The following is a 20281-nucleotide window of genomic DNA, read 5'->3' as shown; positions in this document are numbered from 1 at the left end:
GGGGTCACTGTGACTTGCAGAGCTCTTGCGGTAACTGCAAATTTGCTCTTGTTAGAGACTTGCCACACAAATTTGCTACAAATTGGAAAAGTGTAAACTAGAAGTTGTGCTTCAAGTGCTCTGCAAGTGTACAGATTGGCAGTGCTAGCAAGACTTACAATTCAACACTGACACAAGTTTGTTGCACGTTATCCTTGCTATCTAGGTAGCAGTGACTATTACAGAGATTCTCTGCTTCCATTACATTACTACAGGTATGGCATATGCATACTTATATTGGTCTAAGCTAGACCAATGTATCTATGCAAAGAAATTCATACTTGAAGTTCAGCTTTTCTTATTCAACCATACCCTACCCTATTATTATATTAAAGAACAATACATTTAGTAAACATGAGGAATAGGAAATGTTACTGGCAAAATCTCCAGGTAAGAAACTTTGCAACATATTTACAAAAATATTATATACTGTATATTATATACAGTGAGATGTTGTCAAACATACTGAAAAAAAAAATTGGGTTTGCATACATTTTAATCTTAAGAGACATTCCAGGGATACAGCAAATGTTTTGTAATTTCACTGGAAAAAAAAAAAAAATGGTTGATAACCCAGTGCAAAATCTGCACTTTTCAACACACGTACAGTAAATACAAAAGTAACATGTTTTATACGCATTTGGGAATGTAAGATATATTTAAAATATCAGTAGTGGCTCATACACACTTTTCTAATACAAAGAAACAACATCTGCAGAAAGTAAAAAGATTTTCAACTACTATTTCAAATATGATCAGGCTAGCAGCCGCATTTGTGCATTTTATTTTAATTTTAAGTCGCATTTATATTTATTTTGTTTTATCATATAGGGATTTCCTGGACCACCTGGATTTCCTGGACCCCCAGTAAGTACATGTAGGAAAATTGATTAACGATAATCATTTTTGTGCGTACCCCATACTGATAAAAGTTAAAATTTTGTTGCTTTGAGGCATATTTTTATTCTGTGCATTGCTCATTAAATTTGCCCCATAATGTGCTTATATGCTGTAAAATGCTGCATAAATTATACTTAATCTACATATAAAATATGAGGACTAGTATCTTTTATTCATATTATTTAGTTGCTTAAAGTTTAGTAAGATATCTTGTTTCCAGGATATGAAGCTGTTTTCCATGTAAGGCTCAGATATTTGCATAATCATACAATCAAATATAGTCATGTAGTCACTAATTTTACAAACATTTTAAGTAGGGTCCTACCTTAGTAAGTTTGTAGGTATGTTAATTTTAAAAATATTCTTTTTTCAGGGATCCCCCGGATTCGCAGGAAAGCCAGGACCAACAGGACCACCTGGGCCTCCAGCAGAAAAAGTAGTTTTAATTTTTCATTAATCTTATCTTTCAAACACTGACAAATATTTAGCTTGAATGTAACCTGTGATTTGCCCTTGTATGATAAAGCAACCTCTACTCTTAATTTCTTTTTTTTTAACAAAGGAAAATTAACAGCCTCTTCCATAGTTGACATACAACACCAATATACAAGCAACCAACAGCATATCATCAGGTTCAATATTACATAACAATAATGTTAAATCTGGGAAAATATATAAAAATATCTCAATTCCACGTTTCAAATTGCTGATACTTCAAGACCCGACGCATTAGCTACCCCCCCACAATAGTCCCAGCATAACAGCCAATATCGGACTATTCCCCTCCTTTCCTTTTCTATCCCCCCCCCCCAAAGAACAAAAAACAAATTCTACCTCTCTCCCCCCCCCCCCCAAGGCTCCCCTGCCTCCCGATTTAAATTATACTGAGGGATCCGCTTCCACTTCCCTCATCTCATGGAGGTCACATCAATAGGTTTTCTTTCTTCCTCTGATGAAATAAAAATATTCCATAGTGACCATGTTTTCATTTAAATTTCTCGTTTTTGTTTATGTGTATGACGTGCCTCTAAGGCCCCTTTCACACTGGGGTGGTGCGGGCGTCGGCGGTAAAGCGCCGCTATTTTTAGTGGTGCTTTACCGTCGTTTTAGCGGCGGTATGCGGCCGCTAGCAGGGCGGTTTTAATCCCTGCTAGTGCCCGAAAAAGGGTTAAAACCGCCCGCAAACCGTCCCTGCAGTGACGCTTTGCCGGCGGTATAGCAGCGCTGCCCCATTGATTCCAATGGGTAGGAGCGGTTTAGGAGCGGTGAATACACTGCTCCTTCACCGATCAAAAGATGTGGCTAGCAGGACTTTTTTCAGCTAGTGCACCACTCCAGTGTGAAAGCCCTCCGGCTTTCACACTGGAGTGAAAGGGGACAGTTTTTTCAGGCGCTATTTTTAGCACTGTAGCGCCTGAAAACCGCCTCATGTTTAAGGGGTCTAATCGATAAATGTTTGACAACATCATTGATAATTTTGCTTCCCTTTCCTTCTTAATCCTTGCATCGTGTGGTCCTGTAGGAAGCTTTCATTGAGTTTCCACATCATAGGCCCTAAGCGACAGCTGTCCATAAGGTTATATTTTGGTTCGACCAAGTGATTTACCCAATAGAGACCTCCACAACTAAGTGTAATTGTTTGTGCAGAATAAAAAAGAAATCAATGCAAGAATATACTTTATGTTGTTTGGAAAATAAAGTATAGTCTTTTTCCCCTGGATGGAAAAGACGCCATATATATCCACTATTCTCGCTCCTGAAATTGCTTGGGAGATCCTCTTATACTCTGTGAAACTGATGATACACCCAGTGAGGTATCTTCCTTGGGTATCAAAGGAACGTTAAGATCCCCGCCCATAATCAACTGTCCTTCTGTGAACTCCATGAGTTTATCTAGTGTACTTTTTAGAAAGAGATCCTGCTGCATATTAGGGGGCATAATGGGAAGCCAAAGTTACCCTAGTCCCTCCAATTGTTCCTTTAATAAATAAATACCTTCCTTTTATATCTACCCAGGAGTCTGTACAAGTCCACAATACTTTATTTGAAATCATAATAGATACAGTTGCAAAAAAAGTATGTGAAACCTTTTGGAATGATATGGATTTCTGCACAAATTGGTCATAAAATGTAATCTGATCTTCATCTAAGTCACAACAATAGACAATCACAGTCTGCTTAAACTAATAACACACAAAGAATTAAATGTTACCATGTTTTTATTGAACACATCATATAAGCATTCATTTAATAACTGGTTGAACCTCCTTTGGCAGCAATAACTTCAACCAAACATTTCCTGTAGTTGCAGATCGGAGTAAACTATCAGGAGTAATTCTTGACCATTCCTCTTTACAGAACTGTTCTAGTTCAGCAATATTATTGGGATGTCTGGTGTGAATCGCTTTCTTGAGGTAATGCCACAGCATCTTCATCGGGTTGAGGTCAGGACTCTGACTGGGCCACTCCAGAAGGCCTATTTTCTTCTGTTTAGGCCATTCTGTTGTTGATTTACTTCTGTGCTTTGGGTCGTTGTCCTGTTGCAACATCCATCTTCTGTTGAGCTTCAACTGGTGGACAGATGGCCTTAAATTCTCCTGAAAAATGTCTTGATAAACTTGGGAATTAATTTTTCCTTCGATGATAGCAACGCGTCCAGGCCCTGACGCAGTAAAGCAGCCCCAAACCATGATGCCCCCACCGCCATACTTCAAAGTTGGGATGAGGTTTTGATGTTGCTGTGCCTCTTTTTCTCCACACATAGTGTTGTGTGTTTCTTCCAAACAAATAAACTTTGGTTTTATCTATCCAAAGGATATTTTGTCAGTACTGCTGTGGAACATCCAGGTGCTCTAATGCAAACTATAAATGTGCAGCAATGTTTTTTTGGACAGCAGTGGCTTCCTCTGTGGTATCCTCCCATGAAATCCATTCTTGTTTAGTGTTTTATGTATCATAGATTCACTAACAGGGATGTTAGCATATGCCAGAGACTTTTGTAAGACTTTAACTGACACTGTATGATTCTTCTTCACCACATTGAGCAGTCTGCGCTGTGCTCCTGCAGTCATCTTTACCTGATGCCCATTACTAGGGAGAGTAGCAGCAATGGTGAACTTTCTCCATTTATAGACAATTTGTCTTGCCATGGACTGATGAACAGCAAGGCTTTTGGAGATACTTTTATAACCCTTTCCAGCTTTATGCAAGTCAACAATTCTTAATCGTAGGTCTTCTGAGAGCTCTTTTGTGAGAGGCATCATTCACATCAGGCAATGCTTCTTGTGAAAAGCAAACCCAGAACTGGTGTGTGTTTTTTTTATAGGGCAGGGCAGCTGTAACCAACACCTCCAATCTCATCTCATTGATTGGACACCTCACTCTAATTAGCTCTTGGGGTTCACATACTTTTTCCACCTGCACTGTGAATTTTTACATGGTGTGTTCAATAAAACATGGTAGCATTTAATTCTTTGTGTGTTATTAGTTTAAGCAGACTGTGATTGTCTATTGTTGTGACTTAGATGAAGATCAGATCACATTTTATGACCAATTTGTTCAGAAATCCATATCATTCCAAAAGGGTTCACATACTTTTTTTTTTGCAACTGTACTCCCCTAGCTTTAGTGTCATACATGGTACACCAATGGACAGTTTCTATTTCTAAGCAGAGGCATGCTATTTTCTCTAAAATGTTTTTCTTGGATAAATGCAATTTCTATCCATAATCTCTTTAAATCTTGTAGCAATATATGTCGCTTTTCAGGTACATTTAATCCCTTACATTAAGGGACATTATAGAGAGGGTGTCCATCTTCCTACACCCGGCCACTGGGTCAGGGGTGTGTACAAGGGGATGGATACAAAAATCCCGGAGTAGAGGGGAGAGCAAGACAAAGAGGAGATTTTATTTTATTTTTTTAACTCCCTATTTACCTATGGACAATCAAGTCAGTCACTCAATAGTGGCCCCCCTGAGAGTCCCTAAAGCAACTCTACTTTAAACACTCAACTCCTGATCCTACAGTTATATGAGTGCTGGCCTATTAGGGGGGTTAGTTAGACATGGCTGCTCTAGGCCACACTTCCAGGTGGGCTCCAACACTTTAATGAAATATCAGGCATACCATACAACAAAAATTTATCAAAATCTGTGGCAATTATCCAGGCAGATGATACCATATTCTATACACCCCAATATTTTTGAACACCTCTATCTCCATCCAGTTCAATTAACTTTATTATATTATATCCCCAGGCTGGGGGGGCCATATTAACCCTTTAATCCTATGAGCTTAAATTTCACTAGTTCTTGAGTGGACCTCTGTCTCAGTGATACCAGGAAAAGTGAACTGGGGGGGATACAACTGAGAAAAAAAAAGAGGGGGGGGGAGTCCCCAAGGCCCCCTGTGTTTAGTCACCCTTTGTGTAAAAAAAAAACCCTTAACTCCAGAGGGGTCTATCCCCTTATTTCTGAAAACCTTTCCCCTCTTGTAGAATATGTGAATTAAAAAAAATAACCCCCTCAAACAAAGAAAAGGTAAGTGACAAAAACAAAAACAACATGATTCCCTTAATAGGGATTATGTGAAAAATCTCTCTGTTGAGAGAAGTTCTCTCCGCCTACTACCACAGTTTTCTGAGTATCCAATGTATTTTCCAGTCCCTCTTTTCCTCCAGGTATAACACTCACCTCTTTTGGAGACCCCTCCACCTGTTCTTTTAAATTTGCCATTTTATTCCCGGGTCCACGTCTCTGTGGGACCGTGAAGTACTGCTGAAACCCAGGTTGAGTTTCACTTGTTTTCCCCTCCTTACGGGAGGTTTTAGTGTCCTGTTGTTTAGTCAGAAGCATGCCGCTTGCTCTAGCCGTATAACTTAGGTCAGTCTGTAACCGTTGGAGTGCCCGGAGCTTGTGCACTACGCGTCCTCACTCAGCCATGTCCAGACCACTCCCCCCTCTTAATTTCTTCCTTTCCAGGAAGGACATACTCACCTTCCATTCTCTCTTGTTAAAAATGAGCAGCCCACAGAAGCTCACTCTATTGCACAGTTCTGCAACAGACTAAGCATTTTGGCAAAGTCCAGAGCTGCTAAATTGTCATTCTGTTCCTCAGTGAAGCTCTGTCTTATGCCCTGTACACACGGTCAGACATTCCGACGACAAAATCCGTCAGATTTTTTCCAACGGATTTTGGCCCAAACTTGTCTTGCATACACACAAAGTTGTTCAGAACGAGGTGACGGGACTATAAAGAGGCCAGTAGCCAATAGCTTTCATCTCTTAATTTATTCTGAGCATAAGTGGCACTTTGTCCGTCAGAATTGTCTACACACGGATTTTGTTGTCGGAAATTTTTAGATCCAGCTCTCAAACTTTGTGTGTCAGAAATTCCGACGGAAAAAGTCAGGTGGAGCCCACATACAATTGGATTTTCCGACAACACGACCCAATCGCACATTTTCCATCGGAAAGTCCGACCGTGTGTAGAGGGCATTACTCTGCATTGTGACATTTGCCATGTTACTGGCTGATCATTTTTGTTCTTCTGGGATATCTCTTGGCCAAATCGGTACTGACCATAGGTGCCTTACTCTCCTCTATCCATTCATCGAGCCTTTGATGAAGAACATTCTGTACCTTTTTTCAGTTATATTATTTAAAGAGAAAACAAACACTGGAAACTGTGCCCAAAAAGGCAGGCAAAGAGCAAAGGACTAGTCATCAGCATTGCCTGTGATATCCCAATGCTGACTTACAAGGCTCTCTCTGGCTGCAATGACAGGGACGCGGTGTGCGGCGACTTATATAGGGACATCACCAGGTGATGTCCCCGCCCCTTATGATGTCACAGTCCCAGAGGATGCTGGGACTGTGACATCATAAGGGACAGGGACATCACCCGGCGATGTCCCTATATAAGTCGCTGCACACCGCGTCCCTGTCATTGCAGCCAGAGAGAGCTTCGAGTCAACATCTCAAGGGGGAAGAAAAACAAGAAGAACAAGAAGAAGAGAAGGCGGCAGCGGCGATAGAAGACCGGGCCACCTCAAGTAAAAGAGCTGGAAGAAGGCGCGGAGGCCCGGCAAGAAGAACCGAAGAAGGGGACAAGACCCCCGAAGTCGGAAGAAGAGGCGGCGGCAACAGAAGACCGGGCCACCGCTAGTAAAAGAGCTAAAGGAAGCGGAGGCCCAGCAAGAAGAACCGAAGAGGGGGACAAGACTCCTGAAGTTGGAAGAAGACCCCCGGGCGGCGATGAAGAAGAAAGCCAGGCTCCTCCGCTAGTAAAAGAGCTAGCAGAAGATAGCGGAGGAGTCCGGCGAGAAGACCCCCCAAGACGGAAGAAGACCCCCGGAGCTGGGCAATAAATTATTTTAAACCCTTGTGTTGTGTTTGTTTTTTTTGTTTTTTCACAGGTGAATGGATAGGAGTACATTGTACCCCATACTCATTCACATAGGGTGGGGGGCCAGTATCTGGGGGCCCCCTTATTAAAGGGGGCTCCCGGATTCCGATAAGCCCCCCACCCGCCCCCTTTCCTGACCGGCCGGGCTGCGTGCTCGGATACGGGTCTGATATGGACTTTGGGGGGACCCCCACGCCATATTTTCAGCGTAGGGCTTCCCCTTCAAGTCCATACCAGGTGACGGGGCCAGCGACGTGTCAATCTGGCCGCCGAAGGCGGCGACATTGACCTCCTGCGCTAGTCCCGGCTACCTGAAGCCGCGTTTAAAATGAACAGACTTTCCTCCATGTGTGGGCAAGTTTGTTCATTTCAAAAGTACGGCGGACTCCCGCCATAGTCCGCCGGAAAAGTCCGGTCGTGTGTGGGCAGGTCCACTCATTCCGAAAGTCCGGCAGACTTTCCACTGGTTTGTCCGCCAGACTAAGTCCGCCGGATAGTCTGATAGTGTGTACGTGGCATAAGACTAAAATGAAATTTGCTCCCAAAATTAACACTGCTATACATATTAAGTGCCTGAAATCTATCCTGATATGTTGTTATCCCCCAGACCTTTACTCATTTTTGTTTCCCGTCTCTGAACTTGTTCTGTCTTATCAATATTTTTTTGTAATTTTAGTATTTTAAATATATCTTTATGATCTATATAGAGGAATCAGAACCTCCTTCCTCCTGATGGTGATCTCACTTTCCCACTGCCTGGTCAAACTGTTTGCTTATATAGCAATCATCTGAAATAATTATCTCCAAATCTTTTTTTTTTTCTGTAGTTCTGGCTAACACTGTACGCCCAACATTATACTATAGCAAGGAATCTTGTTCCATATTACAGACACCTCCAGGCATATGAACCCTGTTGCACATATCTGTACAATCAGCCAAATTGGTCTTGCATTAGGGATACTCGCCCACACCTGCACGCAGGGCCAGATTAAGAGTATCATGGGCCTGGTGCTGAGAATTTTGATGGGCCTTTTCATGGAAACAAAACGAAAAAGCAAACAATTTTTTGCTAAAACAAATTAAATATACTCTCACCAGTAATACCAGCTTCTGAGCAGCAGCAACATTACCAATACCACCTGCTATGCGGTCTCTCACCAGCAGCAACATTGGGTGACCACATTTCCAATTTCCAAACTGCCATTCAGGGACAACCCCTCCCCCCCAAAAAAAGATGAGGATGGTGGATGTAGTCTCGGGGTTGATGGGGAAATCGGCAGCGTGGGTGATTTGTCGGGCAAATGGCTGGTATTAGCACTTAATTCATCCTGACACCATGCTTGATATGGTGTCAGGATGATCAAATTCCATTATTTCTATTACTACATTGTAATATATAGTGAAATAGTTCAACTCAACATAATGCAGATTCAATGGGAACCACCAGATGCAGCTTGTTACTTGCCACCAGATGCAGTGTGTCACTTGCCACCCATAGCCTGCCATCAGATGCAGAACATCCCTTTCCACAGTTGCCTGCCACCAGAGACAGTGTGCCACTTGCCACCAGCAGCCTGCCACGAGATACAGTGTGCCACTTGTCACCAGCAGCCTGCCACCAGATACAATGTGCAACTTGTCACCAGCAGCCTGCCACCAGATACAGTGTGCCACTTGTCACCAGCAGCCTGCCACTAGATACGATGTGCCTCTTGCCACCAGCAGCCTGCCATCAGATAGTGTGCCACTTGCCACCCACAGCCTGCCACCAGATACAGTGTGTCATCTGCCACCAGATAGTGTGACACTTGCCACCCACAGCCTGCCACCAGATACAGTGTACCACTTGTCACCAGCAGCCTGCCACCAGATACAGTGTGTCATCTGCCACCAGATAGTGTGACACTTGCCACCCACAGCCTGCCACCAGATACAGTGTACCACTTGTCACCAGCAGCCTGCCACCAGATACAGTGTGCCACTTGTCACCAGCAGCCTGCCACCAGATACAGTGTGCCTCTTGCCACCAGCAGCCTGCCATCAGATAGTGTGCCACTTGCCACCCACAGCCTGCCACCAGATACAGTGTGTCTTCTGCCACCAGATAGTGTGACACTTGCCACCCACAGCTTGCCACCAGATACAGTGTGCCATTTGCCACCAGATACAGTGTGCCATTTGCCACCAGCAGCCTGCCACTCCCTCTAGGACTCTGCCTGGACAACTACATAGTGAAACAAATCTCTGGACCCCCCACCCCTCCTGAGCTGGGAAGGTATGGCCGTGTGTGAAATGAATACCAGGGGTATTGATCAGACCAAGTTCTACAGGGGGCTGGTATTGTGTGTAAAAGCCTTTGGGCTCACACTGGTGTGCTGCAGTTTGGGCTCACTGCCTGTGTATCTGCAGTTTTAACGGCAGTCCTATTGATTTATATTAGGTTGCAGGTTTTTGCCTCATTGTCTGACAGTGCGCTAAAGATGCAGAATGCAGGAATTTTGAAAAAAGGTTCTGATATGGACTGCTCAGAACTGGGTGTGCCACATCCCAAAATCAAAATGACAATAAGAACCCCCCTACAGGTGGGACTTTAACGGCACTACCAACACATATATTACAAAAAAAATGTAAATTTTATTATACACAATGGAAAATACATATAGGAATTATATACAAATACACGGATGTATAATATACAGACAAAAAGAACTGAAACTGACTAAATACAGTTGCCTGAACCCAACTGCGTTTCGGAGATAAAATATATTCTCCTTCATCAGGGTTTTTTTGAAGGAAAGAACTGTATCACAATCACTTAGCAAAGTGTATCTAAGCATCTGAGAAATATTGAAAACATAAAGATATGGGATTCACGCAACATGGAGTCATCTCCAGGTCACATCAGCCAAATATATAAACAGCAGGTTACGCCAGCAATGGGCCAAAACATAGCAAAGCAGTGTGAAACCATGGCAAAATTTAAGTTTTTCATTTAGTTGCATAATAATTCTGCACACTAATAGTTTCCCAATAATTGTGCACACATAGATATTCTCCTAAGAAAAGCCAAAACCTCACTTTTACTTTCTTAAATATTCAGGTTTGAGGTTTATTAACATTTTGAATTGATTGAGAACACTGTAGTTGTTCAATAATTAAATTTATCCTCAAAAATACAACTTGCCTAATAATTGTGCACACAGTGAATACTGCACAACACACCTGGTAATGCTGCACACCTTGAGGTGATAGCAATAATTCTAGGTGCCTCATTTATGGTTAACCCTAAACTAATAAGCTGTAACGCATTTCAATTCTGTAATTTTTCAATGTTTTGCGAGCACGCGATTTGAGACTTGACATATCTGGTATCCATGTACTTGACACAGGCTTATCTGTTAATTTGTTCAAAAAATTTATTATATTGTGTTTGTGTGCACTAAAATTTATTTTAATATATTTTTTTTACTGAAAATATAGATTTGTAAAGCAGTTGCATAAATTTCATACAACATAAAAAAATGCAGATACCATCTTTTTTTTTTTCTTACAGGACCACTGCTTTTAGAAAATAAATAATGTTTAGGGGATTTTAAGTAATTTTCTAGCCAAAAATTCAGGTTTTAACATTTGTGTGAAAAAAAAAAGTTGTGTTAAACACATGTATGTTGGTTTTGTTTTGCAGGGTGCTGAAGGACTACGTGGCTCTCCAGGACTTTCAGGTCCCCCTGGTACTCCTGGACCTCCTGGAATGCAAGTGAGTATTACAACACAACAGAAACAGATTTTATTATAATATTTTTTTAGAAATCTGTTGCATACTGCTTATGTATGTTTCGTCAGGGTCCACCTGGAATTGAAGGACTAGATGGAAAGGATGGCAAGCCAGGATCTCGGGTATGTATGAACCAATTTTGTTAATATTTATTAGAAAAAATAAAAATAATTTCCATGGCTATTCTGTTGACATAAAAATTAATGCTACCTAAGAATAGAAGACTGGCCACTAATGGCATTCTCTATGGCACATATGTCAAACACAAGGCCCACCAGGCCTTGTCATATGGCCCTCTCATCAAGTTTTTAAGCCTGAATGTGGAAAAACTCCATTCCACCAGCTCTGGCATTCACCCTCTGCTCCAACCAGCTCTGGCACTCACCCTCCACTCTCTGCTGTCACTTATAAACACAGAAGTCTACTGTGTTTATAAGAGACAGCTTTGCTCTCAGTGGCTCCCTAATCCAGCAGATCCCTGCATGCACTCATGGCAGGGCACGGCGGAGACAGACCTTCAGAATCTGAGAGAGAGAATGATCTCCCTGCAAGGCGAGGGAAAGCTGTTTACACAGGGAAGTAATGTCGAATACATGGGTAGTAGAACCATCTATACAGGGAGGTACTGGAGCCACCTACACAGGAAGGTACTAGAGGTGGGCCAGGTATGAGAGAGAAATGCAAAGAAGATTGGGGGAGGGGGGATTGGGGCACAGCCCTGAACTCTGCACCCTGTATGAAATGCACTCCTGAGGCCTGCACTCTGTACGTAGCACACGCCTAAATCCTGCTGATGTGGCCACAATTAAATTGAGTTTGACACCCCTGTCCTATGGTCTTCAGTGTGCTTGAAACACAGTCACACTTTTCTTCATCCCAATGCCACTGTGTATTTAACGTCTATAATCATTTAGCATTAGTTGGCAATTTAAATGCACGCTGTAATTTTATATGTGTTGACTGTGCAATAGATAAAAAAAAAAAAGCAAGGAAAATTGGTCTAATCAGTCTTTTACATTGACCCTTGTGCTTTGTTTGTGTTTTATATTACTATATATACTGTATTTACAGTATGTTATATGTATTTTATGTTTTACATCTCTTTTATGTCTTATATGTGCAGGGAGATCCAGGTCCACCAGGGTCTCCAGGACTGAAAGGGATCCCAGTGAGTCAAAACAATAATATACATTGCATGTCTAGAGCTATATTGCAAGCCGATCTCATTTAGTTACCATTCCATGTTTAGTGGTCTTATCTTTAAAAACAGATTTACTCCATTACTAAATTTTGAATATTTGTTGGAGCTTTTATAACATATTGTTTTAAACCAGGGATTTAAAGGAAAAACTGGACATCCAGGATTACCAGGACCAAAGGTATAACAATTTCACATTTGTTTATTATAACAACTTAGAAAATACCCATTGAACAAGATCTAATTGCTATCTGTGTAACAGGGAGACTGTGGACCTGCAGGACCACAAGGAAGTATTGGTCGGCCAGGAGCAGAGGTTGGTGAACTTTAAGCTACTAATTCAGTTTCTGAAGGATATGTTCCACAACTGAAATCTTGCATCATCAGCCATGTTGTCTTAATGACCAGCCCTCTCTCATAGTAGTACAATGCTAGGAACTATAGTTAGAAGGTGGTTTTACAGCTTTTTATCTTCCCCAAGCTTTGTAGCACAACCTACTAATACTAAAAGCTTTAGTTAGAGGAAAAGAAATTGTTTAAAAACATAATGTTCTGTCAAAAGATTCAATTAATTTGCTTTTCAATGATTTAGGGTGATCCAGGTCCTATGGGCCCACAAGGACGTCCAGGCCCAACGGGACACATTGTAAGTATAGAAAGATTATTTATGCTGGTTTGGTGCACTTACTATAGAGCATACAATATTGTTGGTATCTTTTTTAGGGACCTTCTGGAACCCCAGGACAACCAGGCCCACCTGGACCCCCTGGACTTGTGAGGCTTTAATAAAGTCATATGTTATTGAAATATAAAACACTGCAATTTATAATCACAATAACCTATCTGAGTTTCTTTTACACTAGGGTTTGAAAGGTGAAAGAGGCTCCCCAGGTGAACGGGGTATGATGGGACCTCCAGGAGAACCAGGAGGCCCAGGACATCCTGGACCAGCTGTAAGTACTACTATACCTTTGTTTTAAGCAGTAAGCATAGTCAATTACTAATCAATTTCTACAAAACAGCAAAACAAAGAAAAATATAAACAGAAATAAAAAACACATGAGCTGACATTCCTCCTCAGGGTGTGGGTTACTAGGCATGATGGGTGTAGTGCAGGGTGGAAAGATGGGTGCCAGTCACTTTTAAAAATGAACAAACAGACTTTTATTTCTCTTAACAGAAATGGTGGGAGAGGGGTAGGGCACAGGGCACACTAGGTAAATGCAATAGCAACTTGGCAATCACCTTGGACAAAAATAGAATTAGGCAGACAGCAATACAGAAAAAGGGCCTTTAAGCTGAATGTGGCAATCTGTATCTTGTAGCAACCGCTGTCTCCTATAGCAATGACTTCACTCACAGTATCCCACTGTAGATCCTCAAGCTCAACTCACAGTATCCCACTGTAGATCCTCAAGCTTAGCTACCTGCTGGACTTCTCAAGCTTCACTCACAGCTACCTGCTGTATTCTTCAAACTTCACCCACCACTACCTGCTGGGTTCCTCCAACTCACAGATACCTGCTGGATACCTCAAGCTTTACTCACAGCTACCCGCTGTACCCCTTAAAGCTTTACGCACAGCTACCCGCTGTACATCTTGGAGGAGTTCTCTCTTGAAGCTTTCCCAACACTTCACAGTCCCCGGCTGATGAAGAGTCTGCTCTGGTACTCCTTCAGAACTCCATCCCTTCGACACTTGCCTCTGGCAACAAGAGTGGTTGACCCTCTGGCAACTTCTTCTCTTATGCCTCCTTGCAAAGATTAGGCTCCCCTTGGGCTGAGCCCCTTACACGTGCCTAGGCCTCAGGCTTCAGGCCTACACCTCTGCTGCTGCTCCACACGCACCCACCCAGGCCGAAGCCGGGTGGAAATAACCCTGATCACCTTACTCTCTCCAAATAAATAGACTATGCCAGCAACAGCCTCAGTGGCCAAAGAAACTCCTGCTGATTGGCTGAGAAAGCACACAGACACAGTTTCACTCACGCTTAGGAGAAAACCATTTGATCAAGCTACAAATTAGCCAGGCTAGTTGCCACCTAGCCCAATTAAACTAGTTGCCACCTAGCCCAATTAAATTTACTAACAGCCCTGTTTAGGACAAGGGTGCTACACACCTTTTACTGATAAGGAGAAATTCTTTGTAAAATGGTCAGCCTACTCATAAGTAATATGTTGCTAGGCCTTAAAGCTACCACATCCCAATTATAATGTAGCCAAGATGTATTAAATATGTTTGTCTTTTAATGAATGTAATTTTGTAACTCTATTTTTTAATCATAATTGTAGGTACTTTAAAATCCCAACATAGATAGGGACTCACACCCCATGTCGTTTCCAGCCTACTCATAAGTTATATTTTACAAAGACGTATACCTGCCATGGTTATTAGCTCTATTCCCACTAACTTGCATTCTTCATAATGTACAAAAAAATTTAATTTCAACTAGGAATCCACATCTAATGGCCTTGGCATATGTGCAGGCCAAGGAACCCTAAAATAGAGATCTCATCACATGTCCTGAGAGATATACGGTAGCAAACAGCTCTGATATTTGGTTTAATATAGACCTAAATTAAAAGCAAAACAATGGGGGGGGGGGGAGAATAACACTAGCAGCAGGTAGGTAACACCATTAACTGTCAGCTACTACTATAGAAACTCACTTTAGAAATGCCTATAATATCATGTATTGTGCCTCTGTTACCCAGGCACTATCATGGTGGATGTTGGCAAAATGCAAGCATACATAGGCAGAAAGAGGCATATACTGCCTTATGCTATCCGCTGCCTCATGTTCAATTTAGCTTTGTTGTTTTATTTAGCCAGACTTTTGCCTTAAACAGATAATTAACTTGCATGACTGAGGAATTGAAAAATGACAATTAACACATTTTGTAGCCATAGTAATTTCCTGTTTATACACTTAACTTTGCATATTAATACTGACTGTATTATGCAGAACATCTTGTCATTGTATCCATTCCTGATTTAAACCTATAAGTATAAAATAAAACAGACTATTTAGACCCGTTTATTGACAATGGTTTGGCCTTGTGATAGGTTGCTTAGACTTAAAGCATTGCATTGGAAGTATGGGAAGGGGAAGTGGCTTCTTTCCTATACCCAAGAAGCTGACTGCGATATTGTGGTCCAGTGGTGCACTTAACTTTTTTTTTAATTAGTATGGTCTTGCACCTTATGGGGCATACAATATAGGCTTACATGAAGAGGAACTGTAGTTACCAATATTGCCTATGGCCAGCCTACAGCTGGCCTTTTCTCTATTATTCACTTACCATGCCTTGTTTTGCATTTTAACTCTGGATGGGGATGGCCATCCTGGTAGAGGAACAGTTTTGTGAACAACATGGTAGAAACCTCTTCAAGTCTCTTGAGACTAGCAGTCAGGGGTAGCGCAGATTTCCCACTGCCTTAGATCTCACACTGCAGATATAGTGCTTCTAGGCTTTAAGGCTGGCCATACACCTTCAAATTTTTTATACAATTTTCTTTTAGATTTACCAAAAAACATATAAATTCAGGTATGGACGCTGCTCATATTAAAAAAAGATTACATTTAATGATGTATTAATTAATACAGAGATACATCAATGTGTACATTTTATATCTGTCCGAAATTCAGCTGTAGGTATAGATTTGCTAAATCTCTCTAAAACACTGTAATATCAGTTTTATATTTTTTAATTGGAAACATATTTTGTTATGTTTTAAATTAGGGTGAGACAGGATCAGATGGGGAACCTGGCAAAGAGGTATGTAACACTACATGCTTAGCTCTTCTGTGTGCACATATGTGTTCTCCTATGCCTGTCCTACACCACTTATCAAAATGTTATTTTGGCCCATTATTTGTCCCATCACTCTTCAACTCTGATAAAATAAATTACATAATATATTTTATATTATAATTACCAATATCTGCATTTATCTATCTATCTGTAAAAGTAGTTGCACAAGTATCCATTTTTACAAAAAATGTTTGGCTTCTCTCTGCTATTCCTGTGCATTGGGAAGTTTACAATGACAAAGAATCAGCCACTGGAAGCATGCACGGGGGTTTTTTTACTAAAGGAAAATCCACTTTAAACTGCAAGTGCACTTGGAAGTAAATTCGCTGTAGATCCAAGGGGGACATGCAAGGAAAATAAAAAACAGCATTTTAGCTTTCACATGATTGGATGATAAAATCAGCAGAGCTTCCACTCATTTCAGATCTACCCCTCAGATTTAGAGCGACTGCACTTTCAAGTGCACTTGAAGTGCAAAGTGGATTTGCCTTTCGTAAATAACCCCCACAGTGTCTGCAATCGTCTGGTGTTAGGGCTGGTTCACACTGCTGCAATGCGGGAACCCTGCAAATCCACTGCGGGTTCCTGCATCGCATGTTTCCTGGTGGCAGTTCACACTGCCCTATGCAAACTGCAGGGAGTGTCAGGTAAAAGTTAATGACACCCCCAAATCAGTTTGCATATCGCAGTGCGGTCTGCAAACTCGGTCAGGAATCAGATTGCATGGGTGTGAACACCCATGTGATCCGATTCTGCTGCGGACAAAAAAAGGGTCCTGTGTGAGTTTGATGCAAATTCAACCATGCGATCTTTATGGTTGAAATCACATCGCCCAGAGATTGCATATGATATCACTGCAGTGCGGTGTGAATCACATCCGATCACTGCCGTCGCACCAGTGTGAACCACAAAGAATTGGAATGCAACAATTGGTTTCTTTCAGAACATGTAAATTAGTTCAGGTGTTACAAACAGCCATGAATAAGTCTAATTATAAAACGCCTGTACATCAGTCAAGTTAGTTGAGTCCATTGCTGAATTTAAAACAGTCTAGGAAGATATATTGAAAATGATATGGATAAAGCCTCAGAACATATAACAATCACAACATTATACCTCTTGGAGATCAGAAAGGAAAATGTATTTAACTGCTCAGATAATTAAAAGAAAAGACGTTCTTCTGAAATGCATTGTCTCAGAGGTGCTCGGGGTAAAGATATGGAGTACAAAGATGAACATACAGTATATTAGTATATATTACATAAGTAGTTCTGTAGAAGAAATATTAATGGAGCTAGGGTCAAATAATTATTGTCAAAAGTTATATATGTGTGTCATTTAAAATGGTATTAAACCCAAAAACAAACATTTATTATATTGCAGCTTAGCAAATCTTACAGTAGATGTGATGGCTGTATTCATTTTCTTTTTTAAGCTTTCTTTCCTTTTATTTCACCTGGTGATCTGGCCAGTATGTCTGTTGTTTTTGAACAGAACAAGCTGTGCTGCATATGTAGCAGTTTAAAAGGTTAATGCAAACTATTTACCACTGACAGAGGTGCTTAGAATGATTCGTTTTTATTTAGTAATGTAAAAACTAAATCTCAAAAGTAAAAAAAAAAATGCTTTTCTGTAATTGCTTCTGTAACTGCAGTATGAGCTGGAGTTTGGCTAAAATGTGTTAGTGTATTTGAATCTGCTAGTACACCTAACATTCCCCTCCCCTCCCCCTAAACTGACAAGGCTGCTGTCTGCTGTGACTCCAGGGGCGGATTGCCCCCTCCCATAAAATAGTACTTACTCCAAGGCTTTCTCCCTCCGCCACCTCACCAGATTTGCACGAGGCATCTAAATGCAGCTGGGACTTTATTGCTGCTTCCCCTGGCTCCCATCATTTCATTTAGAGGGGGTGGGTCACTATGGGGGTCTGTAATTGATGTGACATGGGCTGCTGCTATATGCTGGCAGAGTTGCAGCAGAGCGGTGAGAGTGTCACTTTACTTCCCTGTCAGGCGGAGTGATCTCTACCCGACAGGTGCTTCCTAGTCCCGGCTGGTGTGACTTCACAATTCAGAGGCATGCAGGATTGAAGACAAGATGGACTTGTAGCCAGCTCAGTGCACTGCAAGTGAGTGATCACTTACTTAGCTAAGGCAGTGTTATGTTAATGAGCTACGGTGGGCATTGTTATGTTAATGAGCTACGGCAGGCATTGCTATGTTAATGAGTTAACACCTTGTCTTACATGTGAAGTGGTTAACGCTTTGGGGGTGGGGGGTGAAATAATTTACAATGGTAATTGTAATATGGCACATGGAGGGGGTTAATGTACTCATGTATTTGTGACCAGTGGCAATTAACCCCTTTGTGCTGCATTATTGACAGTGGCACCATCAATGTTAATTATCCCCTTTTATGCTACAGCATGAAGGGGTTTATAAATAGTGATGGACGAACTTCCGACGAGACGTTTCACGAACGCGAACGCGGCCAAAAGTTTGTGAACCGCAAGGTTTGTGGCGGACACCATTGACTTTAATAGCAGGCGAACCTTAAAAACCTCCAGGTCATATTTTCAGCCACAAAATACTTACTCGCTGTGCACACATAGTCCCACAACATGGACACTGACATAACAAAAGTATTAAGTGAATCTGGGATCGACAACGACAAGCATTCTTTTTTTATCTGTGAAATTTTGACAATTCAGGAGCACATGCAGGCCATGGAGGAGAGGCAAGATCAGGCCAGGCTATGAAGGGGGTGCAGGAGATGATCAGTGCCAATGTCAGGGCAGTGCAGTCCTGTGCCAGTGTCCCAGTGTGCCAACCTGTGCTTGAGCCCCTCCCTCTGCCCGGCCCTTACCCCCACCTATGCAGGGCTCCACTGTGGTGGTCCGGAGATGCCAGTCCAGTGCTGATCCTCAGCCATGGTGCTGGCACTGCCTGCTGATTGGCTTCTCCACTGCTATCTCCCTCACTGTCTGAAACCAGCACCGCGATAGAGACTGAGCACTGACACCAGCACCGTGATAGAGACTGAGCAATGATACCAGCACCGAGATAGAGAGCACTGACACCAGCACCATGATAGAGAGTACTGAGACCACACCAGCACCGAGATAGAGAGCACTGACACCAGCACCATGATAGAGAGCACTGAGACCACACCAGCACCGTGATAGAGAGCACTGACACCAGCACCGAGATAGAGAGCACTGGCACCAGCACCGAGATAAAGAGCACTTACACCAGCACTGAGATAGAGAGCACTGAGACCACACCAGCACCGATATAGAGAGCACTGACACCAGTAGGGATGAGCTTCGTGTTCGAGTCGAACATACGTTCGACTCGAACATCGGCTGTTCGCCCGTTCGGCGAATACCGAACATTATGGGCCGTTCGCACCAAATTCGTGTGGCGCTCATGGCCCGCAATGCACTGCGCCATCGCAGTGCATTGCTGGCTCATGATTGGCCAAGCATGTACTGTGACCCCGCATGCTTGGCCAATCACAGCGCCGGCAGCGAGGAGAGCCATGATTGGCCACAGGCAGGATGCCTGTGACCAATCATAGCTCAGGCTGTGTAGTACACGCCCCACACTATATAAGGCCGCCAGTGTGGCGGCCTTTTGTAGTGTGTTGGTGTCTGTAGGAGTTAGTGGGTGTTCTGTGTACCTTCAACACAGTATACACCGTTCGTTATCGGCCGATTTTGCGTTCTTGCTCTTCTGTAGTGCAGTATACACCATTATATCCACCTATATAGCTAGCTATCTTGCTCTTTTTAAATAGAGCTTTCAGTCAGTTGTAGGAGATTGTGCGTGCTGTCTGCGTGCCCTGACCGCAGAATACACCATTATATCCACCTATATAGCTAGCTATCTTGCTCTTTTTAAATAGAGCTTGCAGTCAGCTGTAGGAGATTGTGAGTGCTTTCTGCGTGCCCTGACCGCAGAATACACCGTTATATCCACCTATATAGCTAGCTATATTGCTCTTTTTAAATAGAGCTTGCAGTCAGCTGTAGGAGATTGTGCGTGCTGTCTGCGTGCCCTGACCGCAGAATACACCGTTATATCCACCTATATAACTAGCTATCTTGCTCTTTTTAAATAGAGCTTGCAGTCAGTTGTAGGAGA

At 42.3% G+C, this 20281-nt stretch overlaps 1 protein-coding gene across 10 annotated transcripts in view; it reads left to right on the top strand.

The window, feature by feature from the left end:
• The window catches only part of COL16A1 (collagen type XVI alpha 1 chain), a 294574-nt gene that overhangs the window by 232268 nt on the left and 42025 nt on the right, over window positions 1-20281 (top strand). For all 10 annotated transcript variants that reach the window (XM_077481956.1, XM_077481958.1, XM_077481954.1 and 7 more), the window contains 11 exons: window positions 871-906; window positions 1313-1375; window positions 11033-11104; window positions 11191-11244; window positions 12246-12290; window positions 12457-12501; window positions 12583-12636; window positions 12913-12966; window positions 13044-13094; window positions 13184-13273; window positions 16065-16100. In XM_077481956.1, coding sequence (XP_077338082.1) covers window positions 871-906; window positions 1313-1375; window positions 11033-11104; window positions 11191-11244; window positions 12246-12290; window positions 12457-12501; window positions 12583-12636; window positions 12913-12966; window positions 13044-13094; window positions 13184-13273; window positions 16065-16100 — 600 coding nt within the window. The remainder of the gene's footprint in view (window positions 1-870; window positions 907-1312; window positions 1376-11032; window positions 11105-11190; window positions 11245-12245; window positions 12291-12456; window positions 12502-12582; window positions 12637-12912; window positions 12967-13043; window positions 13095-13183; window positions 13274-16064; window positions 16101-20281) is intronic.

Source organism: Lithobates pipiens, unplaced genomic scaffold (genome assembly GCF_037356315.1).
Source record: "Lithobates pipiens isolate NorthernLeopardFrog02 unplaced genomic scaffold, aLitPip1_a1.2 Scaffold_16, whole genome shotgun sequence".
Lineage (NCBI taxonomy): Eukaryota > Metazoa > Chordata > Amphibia > Anura > Ranidae > Lithobates > Lithobates pipiens.
The sequence above is the reverse complement of the archived record's forward strand: the minus strand, read 5'-3'. Positions and strand labels throughout refer to the sequence as shown.